Raw genomic sequence first — 16,101 nt, 5'->3', positions numbered from 1 at the left:
ATTTTTCAATATTTTAATACAATTCTTGTTTTAGGAACGTAGCCGCTCTTTGATCAATAACTCACAATCAACAGTGATGCCAATTTCGCCTATTTTTTTTTAAAAGCTAAATCTAGCCTATTTGAAGAGGCATTTGGCTATACAAATCTACGAAATGCTTAAAGCCTTAAATATAGCTTATTTTATTAAATTCTTTTGCCGTTTTTTTTCTTGGCTTTTTATTAGCCGTTAAATTAATTCTAAGACCACTTTTTCTTTGAAAATAAAGAGTAATTTTTAAAAATTAGCCTATTTGTCATTAGATATTATCATATTACGCAACAAACACTTGCTTTTTATTCTTCTTCTTTCTCTCCCCAACCACAGAATTACAACTACTTAACGATACTTATCAACTCAGAAATAATTTTAATGTCGCTGTCCACGAGCTTTCACGTCGAAAATGTCCTGAAACAAGGAGATGCGTTGTCGCCATTATTATTTAACTTCGTTCTGGAATATGCTATAAGGAAAATCAAAGATAGCAACCATGGTCTAGAGTTGAACGCTATTCACCAGATTAAGGCATATGCTGATGATGTAAATTTAATAGGGGATGATAGGAGAACAATAGAAAGAAATGCAGAGATCTTATTAAAGGCTTCCAGGGACATGGGTTTAGAAGTAAATGCAGAGAAAACTAAATACATGGAAGTGTGTCAAGGCCGTAATACAGCAAATTATAGATGCGTTAAAATGTCAAATAATACTTTTGATAAAATGGATACTTTCAAATATCTAGGATCAGTATTAGCAGACGAAAATCATGTTCACAAAGAAATTAAATGTCGACTAAAAGCAGGGAATTCATGTTATTATTCAGTTCAAAATGTCTTGTCGTTACGAATTCTGTCGAGGAATTTGAAGCTTAAAATATATAGAATGATAATCATGCCTGTTGTCCTGTATGGTTGCGAAACATGGTCGCTTACTCTGAGGAAAGAACGTAGACTGAAAGTATTTGAGATCAAGATCCTGAGACGAATATTCAGAAACAAGAAGGACGGGAATCTGAAATGGCATAAACTTCATAACGAAAAACTGCATAATTTATACCGTTTATCAAACATTGTTAGGGTAATCAAGTCTAGGAGGCTCAGATGCGCAGGTCATGTAGCCAGGATGGATGAAAGTAGGAACGCTTTCAAAGTTTTAACTGGAAATCCAATCGGAAAACGACCATTAGGAAGACCCAGGCGCAGATGGGAGGACAATATTACGATGAATCTCGCAGATAGGAATACAAAGTAGAAACTGGATCCAGTTGGCTAAGGATAGAAGTCAGTGAAGAGCTTTTGTGAACGCGACATTGAACCTCCGGGTTCCATAAGCCATAGAGTTAGTTAGTTCCGTAACGGCCTGTTTGCTATTTTTATTATTATTATTTTAATTTTTGCATTTTATTGCAAGAATGAAAGTTTTCTAATAAAAAAGTTAGTAAACTGTTCGGTTCTTCAAGCCACAGAGATTGTTTTTGTTTATTAAAGGAAATAAATAGGATATCTAATTATCTTGAAAGCTTACAATGCGATCATGGTAATTCATGTGGGTATACGGAGAAATAAGGACAATGATCTGCCGAAAGAAGTAGTACTGAAAATTTGGACAATGGCAGTCTTTACAAACACACACACACACACACACAAGCACAATCCAACGATAGTGCATCCAGTTCCACCGCCTCAGCTAGCTACGACGTCATCGATGATGATTTATTTCAATGCAATTGATATGGCTGTTGACTTTCACAAATCTGTTGAGTTGTTAATGGATTTATTGTAATTTAAAGTCATGTATGTTGTTCGTTAGTCTTAGAATGAAATCCAACATTTAAAATTTTACTACAACTCACTTTTAATCCTACATACAAAAAAGGGGTTTAAAATCTACAATGTGGGTTATAGGTTAGCAGTTCAAAATCTAGCCATTTTATATGTAAAAAAGCTTATTTCTGAAGGCCATATAGCCTATTTGTTCAGAGGTTATTGGCAACACTGACAATCAGACCTTTATTTGTTGGGAACGTTACTACTTCCTGCCTGCCTGCCACTGTTGTAAACTAATCTCTTATTTTAAAGCTCTGTATAACAGTGTAGAAAGTAAATTCCATTACTGATAACGATACCAACTTAATCAATAAAAGGCATTTTAAAGACCCGACCAAGGCATGTCTAGATGTCAGGCATTTGGTCCCAAAATGGGGATTGATATTAACCATGGGTGCCCGAAAGTGGTGGCAGGGTGGAGACCGGCCTCCCTCGCTCACGAAAATGTATATGTAATATAGGAAACCACGTATATTAAATACAACAAATGCCAGACGTAATATAGCAACCATTGAGATGGCCTCCCCTAGAGTTTTCTTCGGGAGCCCCTGGTAGTAATCCTAGTAGAGGGGCACGTTAAGTGTAGATCCTCGTTTCATATGGCTTCAGTGGTGAAAGGGATGCTAAACTCGAGGAAACTAGTCACACTTTTATCCACAAAAGAGCTTAAGGTTTTGATCTTAGAAGCCATATGTGTTTTTCGCATTGTTTGAAAACAGTTGATGTGCATATAGGTGTATATATATATACTATAAAGCCAATTTATCCCCCCGAAAGGAAGAAAGGACGTGTTGGGCCACTTTATCTACCATGTTGTAAAATTTGGAGTATGGAGCTTGTAGTATCGAAGTCAGAACGAGGCACAGTTGAAGTGTTTCTTCTACGAGACAACTGAGTTGGCATCACCCCCCATCCTACCTGCTATACACTACTGCATGGTTTCCCAACCTGGGGGTCGTGAGTTTCATGGGTGTCCCGAAAATAAGCGGAAGACATAAATATAATTAGATTCATAATGCCGGAAAATATTTTTAAATATTTTGAAATTTGTCCTGATAGGCACATTTTTATATATACTGTTAAGAACAACAAAAAATAGTTCTACTAAACATTTTCAACAGATGCAGAGTTGTTTAACAAATCAGTTTAAATGAAAGAGGATGGATATGAAACTACTGAGAACTGCATATTGAAATGTCAGAAATATAGAAATGCAACAAAACCTGCATATTGAAAAACAATTAAAATTGAAAGCTAATGAGATACCTGAGTATGGTGTGATTTCACTAGTCCGGCAATGTCCGGTTCAATCTTCGTGACGCACATTATCAAATCATTTTTAAGTGATAAGTGATTTCTTGTCTTTGTTTCAATGCTTAGGCCTATCATGAAAAAAAATCACATTGGCCAATGGTGTTCATTTTGAAACAGTATGAAGGATCTGACTCGATATTTGAAATATAAATGAACTGACCAAATTTGATTTTAATCCATTCGCTTTTAGGGAAGTTACTGTATCCACTATATACAAGAAATGGATTCTACTATTATAGAATGTAGATGGATATCGTGAGATCTCCGCAATAGGTATATTAAAAAATCCCACACAAGCTTAATACAAACCAGAAATTATAAGGGGATCACTGGCAAGAGGATGTGATAAAATGGAAGTTGTGATAGGAATTAGATTAAGAACCACTGCACTACAGGATAGATCCTAGGAAATGTCTTACGATTTGTCCTAGAGTCAACGTGTATGGTATCAGCAGTGGCGTATTTACGATTTTGTTTCGGGAGGGGCTTTGCTAACTTTCGGGGGGGGGGGGCTTTGCCTGGAAATATTAAAATTATGCAAGATATTTCATTTACTTTACTATACTAAGTAAGATTTCGGGGGGGGCTTAAGCCCGGAAGCCACCCCCCTAAATACGCCACTGGGTATCAGATCGCATGTCATTTCCTATGTTCTGAACGATCATATGATATTTCTCTTGTTTAGAACACGTTCTATTTCGGAAAGAAAATTCGTAAGATTTCGATTTAAGCGACATCATGCGAGAGAACGTGAAAACAAATAATAACAAAACAAAAATACTCGACGAAGTGAAGAATGGTGCAGGGAGTGATGAAGTGTTTTGCTAATTTATTTTCCGATTTTTATGCTTTTTTTTTTTTTTTTTTTTTTTTAGAGGTGTGCAATTTAACAATATAGCACCTGGTATCAATATCAGTAGGATGTGCTGTGCAGTGTAGTTAGCATAGGAATTAATTAATTTCGTACTTTTATGAGGCAGGAAAAATCTTCACGTGTATGGCACAAAAGGGTAGGATTTCCTACGAGATAGGACGTAACTTTTTTTTTTCTCACATAAATCCTAAGATATTTCCAAGGACCAGTGCCAGATTTAGATTTGATGGGGCTCTAAGCTATTGAAAGGAGCCCAAGCTTTCTTTTTCAGCGACAAAATGTCGCCGCTTTTTTAGGTTTGAATATATGCTCTATGCTAATTTATGGACCTAATGGACATCTAAATGGAAACAAGGGCCCATTACAAGCAGGACTGGGAAATGGAGGCCTCCAATGGGGCTGGATAACAGGGGTATCATTGCAAGTGGGGCTACGAAATAGAGCCCTATTACTTGCTTCACAAAAGCCTACTTCATAACAATACAAAACACTATATTGTTGATTGTTGTATGTGCGTTTTATCTTATTTACTTTTTTTTGTTATTTGGAAACGACATTACAATCAGTTTTTTCTTTAAATTTTTTGGGCCCCCAAGCAAGTGGAGCCCTAAGCTATAGCTTATACGTAAATCCGACACTGCCTAGGACTTATCTCGTAGTGATGAGTTGATTTTGAGTTTAACGTCCCTTTCAGCAGCTAGGCTATATGAGACGGGACCCACTGATTAATGTGGAATCCGAGCCACATGAGGTCCCGCCCTGAATCGTACCCGGATATCCCACGCCAAAGGCGCATACTCTAACCACTTAGTCACGAATGAACTCTTTCTCATTGCGTATAGCAGGCCGAACTTGCTCTTCTTCAATCTTTTAGTTCCAACCAGGGCAATGCTGTGGAAAATCAACGCCCGGGGCGAGAGTATACGACGGTGCCCCCATACATACATTCCAAGCAATTTTTCCTTTTTTCTCCCGAATTTTAAGCCCCCCTTACCCCCGCTCCCCCGCCCCCCTCCACAGCACGGCCCTGGTTCCAACCCATGATGGTAGTTGGGAAGTGCAACTGTGTCAACTTATCTAGTAGACCATGAATCCAGACGGTGTAAGAGGCATTACTAAGATCGAAAAAAATGTAGCTTCTAGCTTATAATGACGTCATGCGCACCTTTTATTCACGTAGCATTTAGCATTACATTACATATATAGCATTAAAATTATGTCGAAAACTAAATTTTTCACGACAATAAAACTATTGTAATAGCATAAGAATTTATATTAATGTTATTAAGCTTATTCTAATACTAGATCCTATCTGTTTCGTTGCCGAGTTACTTATGAATTTCATGAGAATAACATCAAAATGACAGTGTCTATTACCTCAACCACCCCCTAAAAGAAATAGGATCAGCAGTTAATTGCACGATTTTAAAATAAGAATTGTTTTCCCGTTTTATACAAGTAGGAAGAATAGGTATATATTAGTATTTTAACTCTTCTATCTCCTGAGAATTGGGTGAGTTATTAAACGTATATGTTATTAAACGTTGCAGTATATCTTCCAAACGTACTTCCAAGTTAATATTTTTTCACTGTTAAAATAAAGTACCATAAATCACTATATATGCCAAAATAATACACTCTTCACATATTTTGATTTCGCACCCCCCGAAACAAGATTATCTGGAAGATAGCCTGTGTGCATGGGTGTCCGAAGAAAATTTTCTAGGAGGGGGCACCACCTTGTTTGCTATATTACGTCTGGTATTTAATATACGTGGTTTGCTACATTACGTGCATATTTTTGTAGGCCAGGGGGAGACCGTGCCTCCTGCCCTCCCTCATGCCTTTGTGTACATCTTGCAACACCATTCAAGAATTTGACCGTTCTTTTTAATTGTGTATTTCTTAGATCGTTGATGCTCTTCTTATTAAGACTTTATTTGATCATGCACTGACAGTTGTACAAAGATTATATTTAAAAAAAAAAAAAAAAACTTACGGTCTTCAAGTGGATAGTCTTCGAGCTAAAGAACAATCGCAAAAATCTTTCAGTTTTATGTCCCACGATTGTGCTGGTTAGGCTAAAGGAGACGGTGATGATGAGAAATGAATGGAATGGTAGAATGAAGGAAATGGAGGAACCCTGAGAAAAGCCACACGCACGGTGTTTGCCAACCACAATGGTGACATGCGATCTGGGTTCGAACAACGGAACCCATACACCAGGGATGAACGCTCTATTACTGAGTCACTGCGCCCCCTCCAATGGCTGATCTAACACTGCGCAGCGCGAGGGCCCAGGCCCCCTGTTTTTTGAGTGACAAAAATAATTTGAGCTATTTATATATGTTTTGAAAGTTTATAGTAAACTCTTGGTATACCTATCGTAATCTGTGTTCTGGCTGCACGACTCCCCAGTTTTTACCTTCTAGATCCGTCTCTGCCCCCCCCCCCCTCCGAAGAACAATTAGGCCTACGAACGAAACCAGGTGAGTAGCAAAAAAGAAAACAAGAATGAACAAAGATCAATGTGTGAGTTATTCGACTGAGTCTCATGCCATCTACTTTGTGCAAATGACGAAGTACCTAGCACTTACCCTTGTGGGTTTATTATAGAATATTTGTGTTGGTGTTTATTTCTTTGTCTGTTCTAAGGTAAGCCATAAGCAAACTATAATACAAGTGCAAACCGGTGCACTTCCAGTGAAATTAAGCTATTAGATGGAATAACTTGGAACCGAACCACAAAACAGTATGTCTAATTTCACTAACATACCTCCAGATGGCAGGGGAAGCTTGTTTGGTATATACAATTGAATTGCTAGAGAATGTTGAACTTTCTTTTCCTGTTCATTTGAAAGTACAAAATATAACATACGTACCATTATGTTTCTCCAAGCCACTCAACTATGTTTCCAGAAACCTATCTCTGATTTTAAGTATATACCTAGGTATAATACTAACGTTAATAACGCGCTTCGCTGGGTTGAAATAAAATCTTTAAATGCACAACTCCTTTATATATCTATCTACCCCACCTCTCTTCTAAGTAGTGGGACTGAATTTGGATTTAAACGGCATCGGAAGTGTCACTGTACATCTTAACGACCCCGAAAGCTCAACACAAATATCGATCATTTTTATATATTTTCTACCTTTCTCTCCCCTAAGCTGCAACGTCAAACTGAAATGATAAAAAAAAAAAAAAAATTCCAGACCCGAACTTTATCTATGTTAAAAATTTGATCGACATCAGTCGGTTGGTTTAATGGTTATTAAGTCACAAACATAGTCACTATCATTAATTACAGTATTAACACTGTCAGTCGTTGAAGAGTTAGATGATCTAGCTCCATAGATTATTGTTAGATAGTCATGAAATTCACATGGAACCACAGGGAAGCAGGTTATTTCAAACAAAAGGAACACTAAAAACGGAACTGTGTATGAGCGTACCCACTGCACACATACACACACACACACACACACACACACATATATATATATATATATATATATATATATATATATATATATATATGTGTGTGTGTGTGTGTGTGTGTGTGTGTGTGCGTGTGTGTGTGTGTGTGTATGTGTTCAAAAAGAAACCAAACTTTTGAAATAGAGCGCTAACTAACAGAGGGACCGCACTCTGGCTACTGACAACACCTACCGGCAAGATTAGACAGCAAACTGCTATTTGCCTCGTTTCGCTATGACCATTAATCCCCATCCACCATATACATCAGGAGATTTTTTTCTTGTTTCCCATATGGACGCGACGTATTCCATATTCCTGTGTTTTGGCAATCAATTTGATTATAAACAAGCTACTGTTTTGAGCGAACAGAAAATACTCGTAATTTAGGCGTGCCAGAGTAAGTAACGCTTTAGGTGAATGGTTAGCGTTGTGACTTGCCAATTTCCTGGTCCGAGTTCGATTCCCGCCCGTTCCCTTTAGTCTTTTTAAAATGTTTCATTTACAAGGCTGAGCTCCAGTTGGATGCTGCTAAATGAAAGATAATCTTCAGTGAAGAAATTCAGTGATGATGTAATCCTGAAAATAAAGGAAGAAAAATGAATGGAGAAAACGAATTACAGAGTAAATTCTGTTAATGGTTCTATATTTGATATTATCCCTTAATTAAAAACAAACTTAAAATTACTTTGAAAGGACATCGTTTCCAAACCAAAGAGGAGATTCAGGACAACGAGACGAGAGACCTGCACACCATTCCAGAAAATGCGTTGCAGGATGCTTTCCAAAAATGGAAGAAACGTTGGGAACGGTGTATTGCCAGTGGAGGGAAGACAATGCTTAAAATGTCATACAATGAACAACAAAGATGTTATAGTCAAAGCTCTGTTTCTTTTCGAACAACATAACTCGTATATGCGCCTGATAAAGGTAGTAGTAGTAGTAGTATCAACGATGCAGTAGTAGTATGTTGTAGTATAAACATACTCTTCATAAACATACGTCGTCATGTATCTCTTACCTGATTGAGTTAAACATGGTCACAAGCGTAAGTAGGGTTGTGACGAGCAGAACCATTCTTCCAGGAATCACTTCCGGGGGAATAAGGAAACTTCCCCAAGAGATCACGACGAACAGTGAGCTTGGAAAATAGGAGACCAAAATATGATTCCAAATATTCCTGTACATGTAGATGGCCAGGTGAGCTTTCGACATGTGATCTACAATGTAAAGAAAGAAATGTAAATGAAATAGATAGACGTGCTCTCTAAAGTTTAAGATCTATAAAAAGGTTTGAACACTATCCTCTGTACCTATACTAATTTATGTATTGTCTCATATTTACTTCATTTAGTTCCATATGATGTATTTGTTTGAGAATGTCTACTGTGTAATTTGTATATTGTTTGAGATGAAGTTGAATGTAACACCATAGTGAAAGTTGATTCTGTAATAGGTATAGGAATGAAATTGAAGCCGCATGCTCCATAACAGCACAAGTCCACTTTTTGGCACTATATGAGTTATACAGGGTGTTTCAAAACAACACCGATAACGTTTGGGAGGCGGTTCCTGACATCAAGATAAGACAAAAAGTATAGACCAACCTGGGTGCACAAATGCTTCCTTTCGGAGTTATAGGCTGCCGAGAACATTATGAGAAATGAATTTGAAAGGTCCATAGCTACAAAACTATGGGACCTACCGTAGTCGGCTCAAGACTTCATTTAGGAACTTATATGTGTGCTATCCAAAACTATATGTTTCAGAATCCTGCGGTATTCACGCAACAATTTCTATAGAGGGAGTTCGGCTACAGTCATATGATTTGAAGTACTCACCAAGTACTTGTATAAAAATAGCTGCGAAAGTACCGCAGGATTCCAAAACTTGGATATGTGAATAGAACACGTACTAGTTCCTAAGTGAGGTATTGACTCGACTACGGTAGGTCCCATAGATTTGTATTTATGGACCTTTAAAGTTTTTTTTTTCATGTTTTCAGCACCCTATTACTCCGAAAGAAATGATTTGTACACCCAGGCTGGTCTATACTTTTTGTGTTATCTTGCTGTCAGGAATCACCTCCCAAACGTTGTCGGTGTTGTTTTGAAATATACCCTTTATATATCGTTGTAATCATCTAACTGAGCTCTATCGTTTGACATTCAAAACAACATAGGTCCCCGTATCTTTCGCATGTTACTGACGTGTTGAGTTTCATTAGCATACAAGTGCATGGAATTGTGTGGTTCTGGAAAGCAAACAGCTGTCACAAGTTTAGCGTGACTGCGCTCACCTTGAAGTAATTAAACGTAAGCAGGACGTTGTATACACGCCTGATGATTGGATAGAAATCATAAAATGCATCAATAACTATTAATGTGGTTAAAGTGGAACAAAGTATGACTAACGATTTTAAGCCTTTTTTAAAAAAATTAAAGAACCGTCTCCACTTACTAAACAACCAGAAAAGTGGAAAGTGACATTTTATAAAACTATTGATACAGATTAAAAACCACAACTGCAAAGAAGACATCAAGTGGCTTAGTTACAGAATCATTCATGATGACAGGAAAACCAAAAGTTGATGGGAAAAACTTGGAGAGAGCATATAAAGCTGAAATTTCCCTGATAGCTGCTAAAGCCAAGGATATTGAAAAATACCTGTCCTCAATTTTACCTGCAGAGCAACCTTACTTTCAGAGACTTCTGGACCAGTATGTTAAAGATCAGACTCCCAGTGTTGAGGAGTCAGGAAGTGAAGTGTAGGATTTTGATTACGTGAAGGAAATATATGAGTAAACTAAATGTGTTGTTTGCTGTATTACATTAAAGTGGAAAAAAAGACTGGGTTTATGCACAGTGATTGTATGTTATTTCATTTCCAGAAATTATTGCTTAAATATCAGTATATTCCTTTTCCTAATCAGGATTATATTAGCTAAAACAAATGTAACAGACTGATATGAGTTCCCTAATAACACAAGTCCAGTATTTTTAATATTTTATTATAGACAGATTACTTGTAATACTCGTTATTTTAATACTTTGTGACATTTGTTATTCAGCAAATTGTAAGTATGAAAAAAAAATCTGATTTGCAACTTCACATTTCGCAGAAATATATGTTTTTATTGATTTTCTTAATATCTCTTCAGCTGGACTTGTGTGGTTATGGAAATCACGGCTTCAATTGCAATTAAATCTGACTGTAATCTCATAATTATGTTTTACTAATTGTACTATTAGTGAAAGCTTTTGTAAATTTTGAAATTTGTAATGAAATTGGACAACGGCTTCATGAATAGCAACATGCAACTCCCGTTCTGGTCAGCATTCTAGTTTTGTGTTTTGAAGACTATGGCTGATACACAATCAAGCTCATAGTGTTCGGATCAGTGATGCCAACCTGCAACGTTATAAAATACCATCTCGAGAGGTAGAAATCCCCATTTTGCTTTAAAATTTTTCACAGTGTACAAAATTTATAAAATATGAAAACTGAAACTAATATATATGTCACTCAATTTCTTTAATGTAAGTGTATTCAGACCTTTTACATTAGTCAAATACTTTATGAATATGTAATTTAAAAAGTCAATTGAAAATGTTGAAGTAAACAAGTGTATTTGGTTGTTAATATTTCAATTACGCTTTTGTTCATAATCTTCGACCTAACATAACGAAACCAGAGAAGACAACCAGTAATTTTGCGGGGAATTTTTTGGAAGATGGTTGTTTCTCATTTGGTAATTTCTTTCACTACTGCGCCGCGAAGGAGGACAGCGGGGCGACGGACCCGGACGCCAAAGTAACGGAGTGCAAAATTAGGAGATAAAAGGAAAAGAGAGGAAAAATTACTTGAAATATATGTATGGAGCTCTTATACTCTTGCTCCGGGCGCTGATTTTCCACGCCACAACACTGCTTTCTTTTTTTCATTTTACAGTAACAAAATCTAACAGCACTAACTTTACGTATATTGAAGACTCATTAGTCTAAATCTCGTATAGAATTTTGTTGGTGTTGGTGAAGTAAATGTACGAAAAGTGCCATCAATGAACTACAGAAATTCCTTTGATCCCTATTCGAGAAATTCCTGGGAGAAAATCCCACAAAAGGGATTTTTCCCACAGGTTGGCACCACTGGTTCGGATTTCGCGCTAAGTTTTAGGTTCACGTCTCACCATAGCCTCACTCGTAAGGAGAAATCCTAAACTTGAATCCAATAACAGCAAATACAAACACTCTACTAACACTTTTTAAAGAATTTGGTTTATCAACCAAAAATCCTTTATACAGGGTGGAACGTAACTCAATCTACAAACTTCGGAAAATGATTTCTTATACGAAGTGAAAGAAAACAGTTCTAAAGAACTTGGGTTGAGAAAGCGCTACCTTTCAGAGTTATAACCATTTCAAATGCTAAACATCGTGTTTTAAATCGACGTGGCTTGAAAACTATGGGGCCTATCGGAACCGATTCAATGAATTGCACAGGAAGTAGTAAACTCTATCCAAATACCTGTGTTTTAGAATTCTCCGGTACCGGTGCAACGAGTACTTAATTCGTTCCTAATAGTGTATCCCTGTACCTCAACTCCCTTTAAGGTTAATTCGCACGTAGTGTGGTGTGCCCTTTCCCTGTTATGGTATGTCTGTGCCACACCCGTGAACACTCACACGCACATCATGCCATACCGAGCCGCTACTGCTTGCTACACCATTTTCCTTGGTTCTGGTCAACTTCGTGTTGTTTCGTGTGCTCCGAAGAAAGCCGAAGGATCGCGGCTGATGGATCACGACCGGGCTGATTTCTCTTCAGTATGGCCTATTGAGATACGGCATAGGCTTGCCACGTTATGTGTGAATTATAAACTACAACCCAATGAATTTTCAAGGTCAAGAAATTTTGTGGACCATGGCAGGGACGGGTAGCCGCACACTATGTGTGAATTAACTTTTATGAGTTTGTTTCGTCGGTAACAGAGGCTAGTAAAACATGGATAGTTAGACAGAGTGCATGCTAATTTCTGTGTAAGTTCTTAAACCGATTGCGATAGGTCCTATAGTTTTCAAGGCAGGGCATTTTAAAAGATGATGTTCTTTTGGCTTAAAATATTTTTAAAAAAAATCTAAGATACGCATAATTTTTATACAACTTCCATTTTTATTATTTAATTATTTAGAAAAAAAGTTTTTATTTGTCCAAAAACATTAGTCTTACTTTACAAGGTTACACCATGTCTTCAGCCAGTGCGGTTTAGGTATGGAGAAATCATAATGCGGATCGGTTCGAGTGGCATTTTGTTACAAGTATCTTGACAAAAGACGCAGCTATTTTAGAGACAAATCAATTCAAAGTACGCATTTATATGGGTGCCTAAAATGAGAATTATTAATCTCTACAACTTAGGTTCTTTCAAATTCTCATTATACTTATCATTTGGCGGAAATTACTTTCCGACACCAATAAAATGCAAATATGCACATGATTGTGTACTTTCTGTTCTAAAGCTTGAGAACTTTTACAGGTCAAACTTTCCTCTCCAAAAGAATGTCTTTGTGGTGTACATATGTAAGGTATTGTATTAATGTGAAATATGAAACAAATCAGAGTCATTTGTTGTGTTGTTAGTCCAATAAACTCACTAAATTTTATAGTCACAGATGAAAATTAGTTTCGGGAGAAATGGGAATAATTACCTGTTCTTAGTAAATATATTTAAGCAATTCTATTCTGAAGTATCTGTCCTACGATATCTAAATTATTCTCATTTGAAAAATAAAATGAAATCTTATTATTTAGCAAATCAGCAATATCCCTTTAATTTTGATTATCTTCACTTTTAATGTACCCATAAGGCATGATTTTCAAAGATATGGTTGCGTTTTATATTATGAATATTGTAAGCTTCCATGAAATCATCCTATAAACAATGACTATAAACAATCTTCAAACACAAACACGTGTTATTGTATTCATAACATAGCCACTAGCAGACGATGGAAGAACGATACTAGGAAAACACGAAGTTGGTTTGAAAGGAATCCGAAGATGGCCGACCCTCTCCTCACGGACCTCTCCTTCAGATCACTTCCTAAAAGAGGACCTCAAGTGAAAAGAGGCATCAGTTCCAGTGCTGATCGCTAACCTTCCTAAACTATTTCTCGAGACCGCCTTGGGTTGCGGAGATTTCCTTAAATCCAACTTCTGAAGCCGTCCTGGGCAAAGGAGTATTCCTATAACTACCTACTCCGGAGGCTGCAATGAGCAAAGAGGTAATCCTTAACTACACTACATCCTGAAACTGCGATGAGTAAGGGAGTTATACTTTGAATCATTGTCCGGCTCCGCAGTGGGCAAGGACATTTTACCTGAACCCACTTTCGTGTGCTGCAGTTTTGTCTACACTGTAACGGTATAGAAAATACCATGTAACGGTACATAAAATATGAATGAACAAAAGGATACAATGCACTAAATGCACAGGGGATGTGCAAATTACGAGAATTACTTTAAAAGAGATAAAATGCTCGAACTAGGATATATGAAATAAAATTCATAGTTCTAAATGGTAACTGTTTGGTAGCAAACAGGGTATTACTGAAGGTGGAGATGAAGCAAGGAATGATACTTAAAAGGAACAGTCTCACCGCACATGTACATACAGAGCCCGAAACGACTCAAAGCGACACAAAAATGCGTGTCTTCAAATTTGGACATACTTTAATATGTACAAACGAATTGCCTTCTAATGGTGGACTTAAGGAAATATGTCGATTTTTTTGACATTACGGATATGTCCGCCATGAACATAAAAAATGTGAGCAAATCAAAATGATCTACTGCCTTGTTTTTATTAGTTTTGACGGATTAGTATGTTATGTTTTGATCACTGGGGCAATGTTTGAGATGATATAATTGTACGTCACAAATTTATACACATGCGCGGAAACGTAAGGCAGTTGTCGTTTGTCTGTTGTTATCAGTGTTACCAATGCAGCACTTTGTCGCTTGATCTAGAAATTTTTAAGAATATTTTTATCAAAAACAATTGGTTCATTTATATTGTTAGAATAGAAATTTAGCACCTTTTAAATGTTGTCTAGTGACTAAACTAGCATTATTTTCACTAAAATTAATATTTCTAGCGTCTTCTTGAAGTGTGTTTAGTGACAGTATTATTCACGTTGTTGGTAGTGTGTTTAGTATCATTACGACATGTGTGTGTGCCCTTACGGACCAGTGACGACGCCAGCTTTAAGTTCTTAGGGGGGCAAAGGAGGGGCAGATACATTTTCGGGGGGGCGGCTATTTGCCATATCAAAAATGACATATTTATTTCGCTTGACTTATTTTACATTACATTGTGTATTTCGTTGCTGTTTTTATATTAGACCTATATGATTATAAATTAAAGTTATTTCAAGTAAAATTTGTAACTAACAAATAAGTAACATCTGCACATGAAATATTTTTCAATGCAACTTTTGAAGCCTAAACATAAATTGAATTACTTTCGCGTATGCTACAAGGAACACATTCCTCTAGTACTATATGCTACGTCTCTCTCTCTCTCTCTCTCTCTCTCTCTCTCTATGTATATATATATATATATATATATATATATATATATATATATATATATATATATATATATATATATATATATATATCGAGAGAGAGAGAGAGAGAGAGAGAGAGAGAATTTACGAGGAGCTCCTGGAAATGTCGTAGTCCAATCCAGAAGGAGTGTAGGTACTAGGTAGAAAAATGAAACCGTAGTTTAGAAAAACATATCTCTGTACGTACAAATACAAATTATTATATTAATAATAAAATTCTTATTGTTTCTCAGGCCTCTGAAGTGATTATGTGTGCCCAAACAGCGAATTTCACGAACATCCAGATCCGAACTGTTATAACATTTTTGTTCCACCAAGGAAAGTCGCCGAAGTATATTAATTAGGAAATCAGTGAAACACCACGAGGCTCTCCTCCGTTATATACAGTGGTGATGAAGTAAGTGGCTTAGTATAAACGTGGCGATTTTTCAACAAATTATGCTTTACATCCAGGATGATTAAAAGCAGACTCTTCCCGAAATCATGGATGCAATTTGTGACATTATTCTTGAAAATTGCAGCATTTCAGTCAGTGGTGGATATAGCCCGGGGCCAGAGGGCCTAGGCCACCTCAGTTTTTGAGTGACAAAAATAGACATACTTATTATAGTCTGAAATCTGGCTGCACCCCGCTTTCTCAGTTCTGGGCATTTCTTTGGAACCCGTCGGTAGCATAATTCAAAATGGCTTGGGTATGCGCAAGTTCTCGGCATAATGTGTTCTCAAAAAATCTGTCAGGAGAATGAAACAGTGGCGGAATTAAGAGAAGTCTTCTTCCAATTTGACTGTAATGCTGATCAATTTCGCTCACGAATAGTAACCATACCACTATGATCCTGAAACTAAACAACAGTCAATGGAGTAGTATCACTCATTTCTTCCTCGCCCCAAGAAGTTCAAGACACAGAAGTAGATTGAGAAACTGTTTGCAACATTCT

General features: G+C 36.8%; 1 protein-coding gene across 1 annotated transcript in view; it reads right to left on the bottom strand.

Moving 5' to 3' along the window:
- The window catches only part of LOC145681402 (glycine receptor subunit beta-type 4-like), an 84,702-nt gene that overhangs the window by 34,136 nt on the left and 34,465 nt on the right, over nucleotides 1-16,101 (bottom strand). The window contains exon 4 of the mRNA XM_081753049.1: nucleotides 8,553-8,751. Coding sequence (XP_081609175.1) covers nucleotides 8,553-8,751 — 199 coding nt within the window. The remainder of the gene's footprint in view (nucleotides 1-8,552; nucleotides 8,752-16,101) is intronic.

The sequence above is a fragment of the Thermobia domestica genome, chromosome 3 (genome assembly GCF_964235325.1).
Source record: "Thermobia domestica chromosome 3, izTheDome1.hap1.1, whole genome shotgun sequence".
NCBI classification, from domain to species: Eukaryota; Metazoa; Arthropoda; class Insecta; order Zygentoma; family Lepismatidae; genus Thermobia; species Thermobia domestica.
Note: the sequence above shows the minus strand (reverse complement) of the source record. Positions and strands in the feature narration are given on the sequence as shown.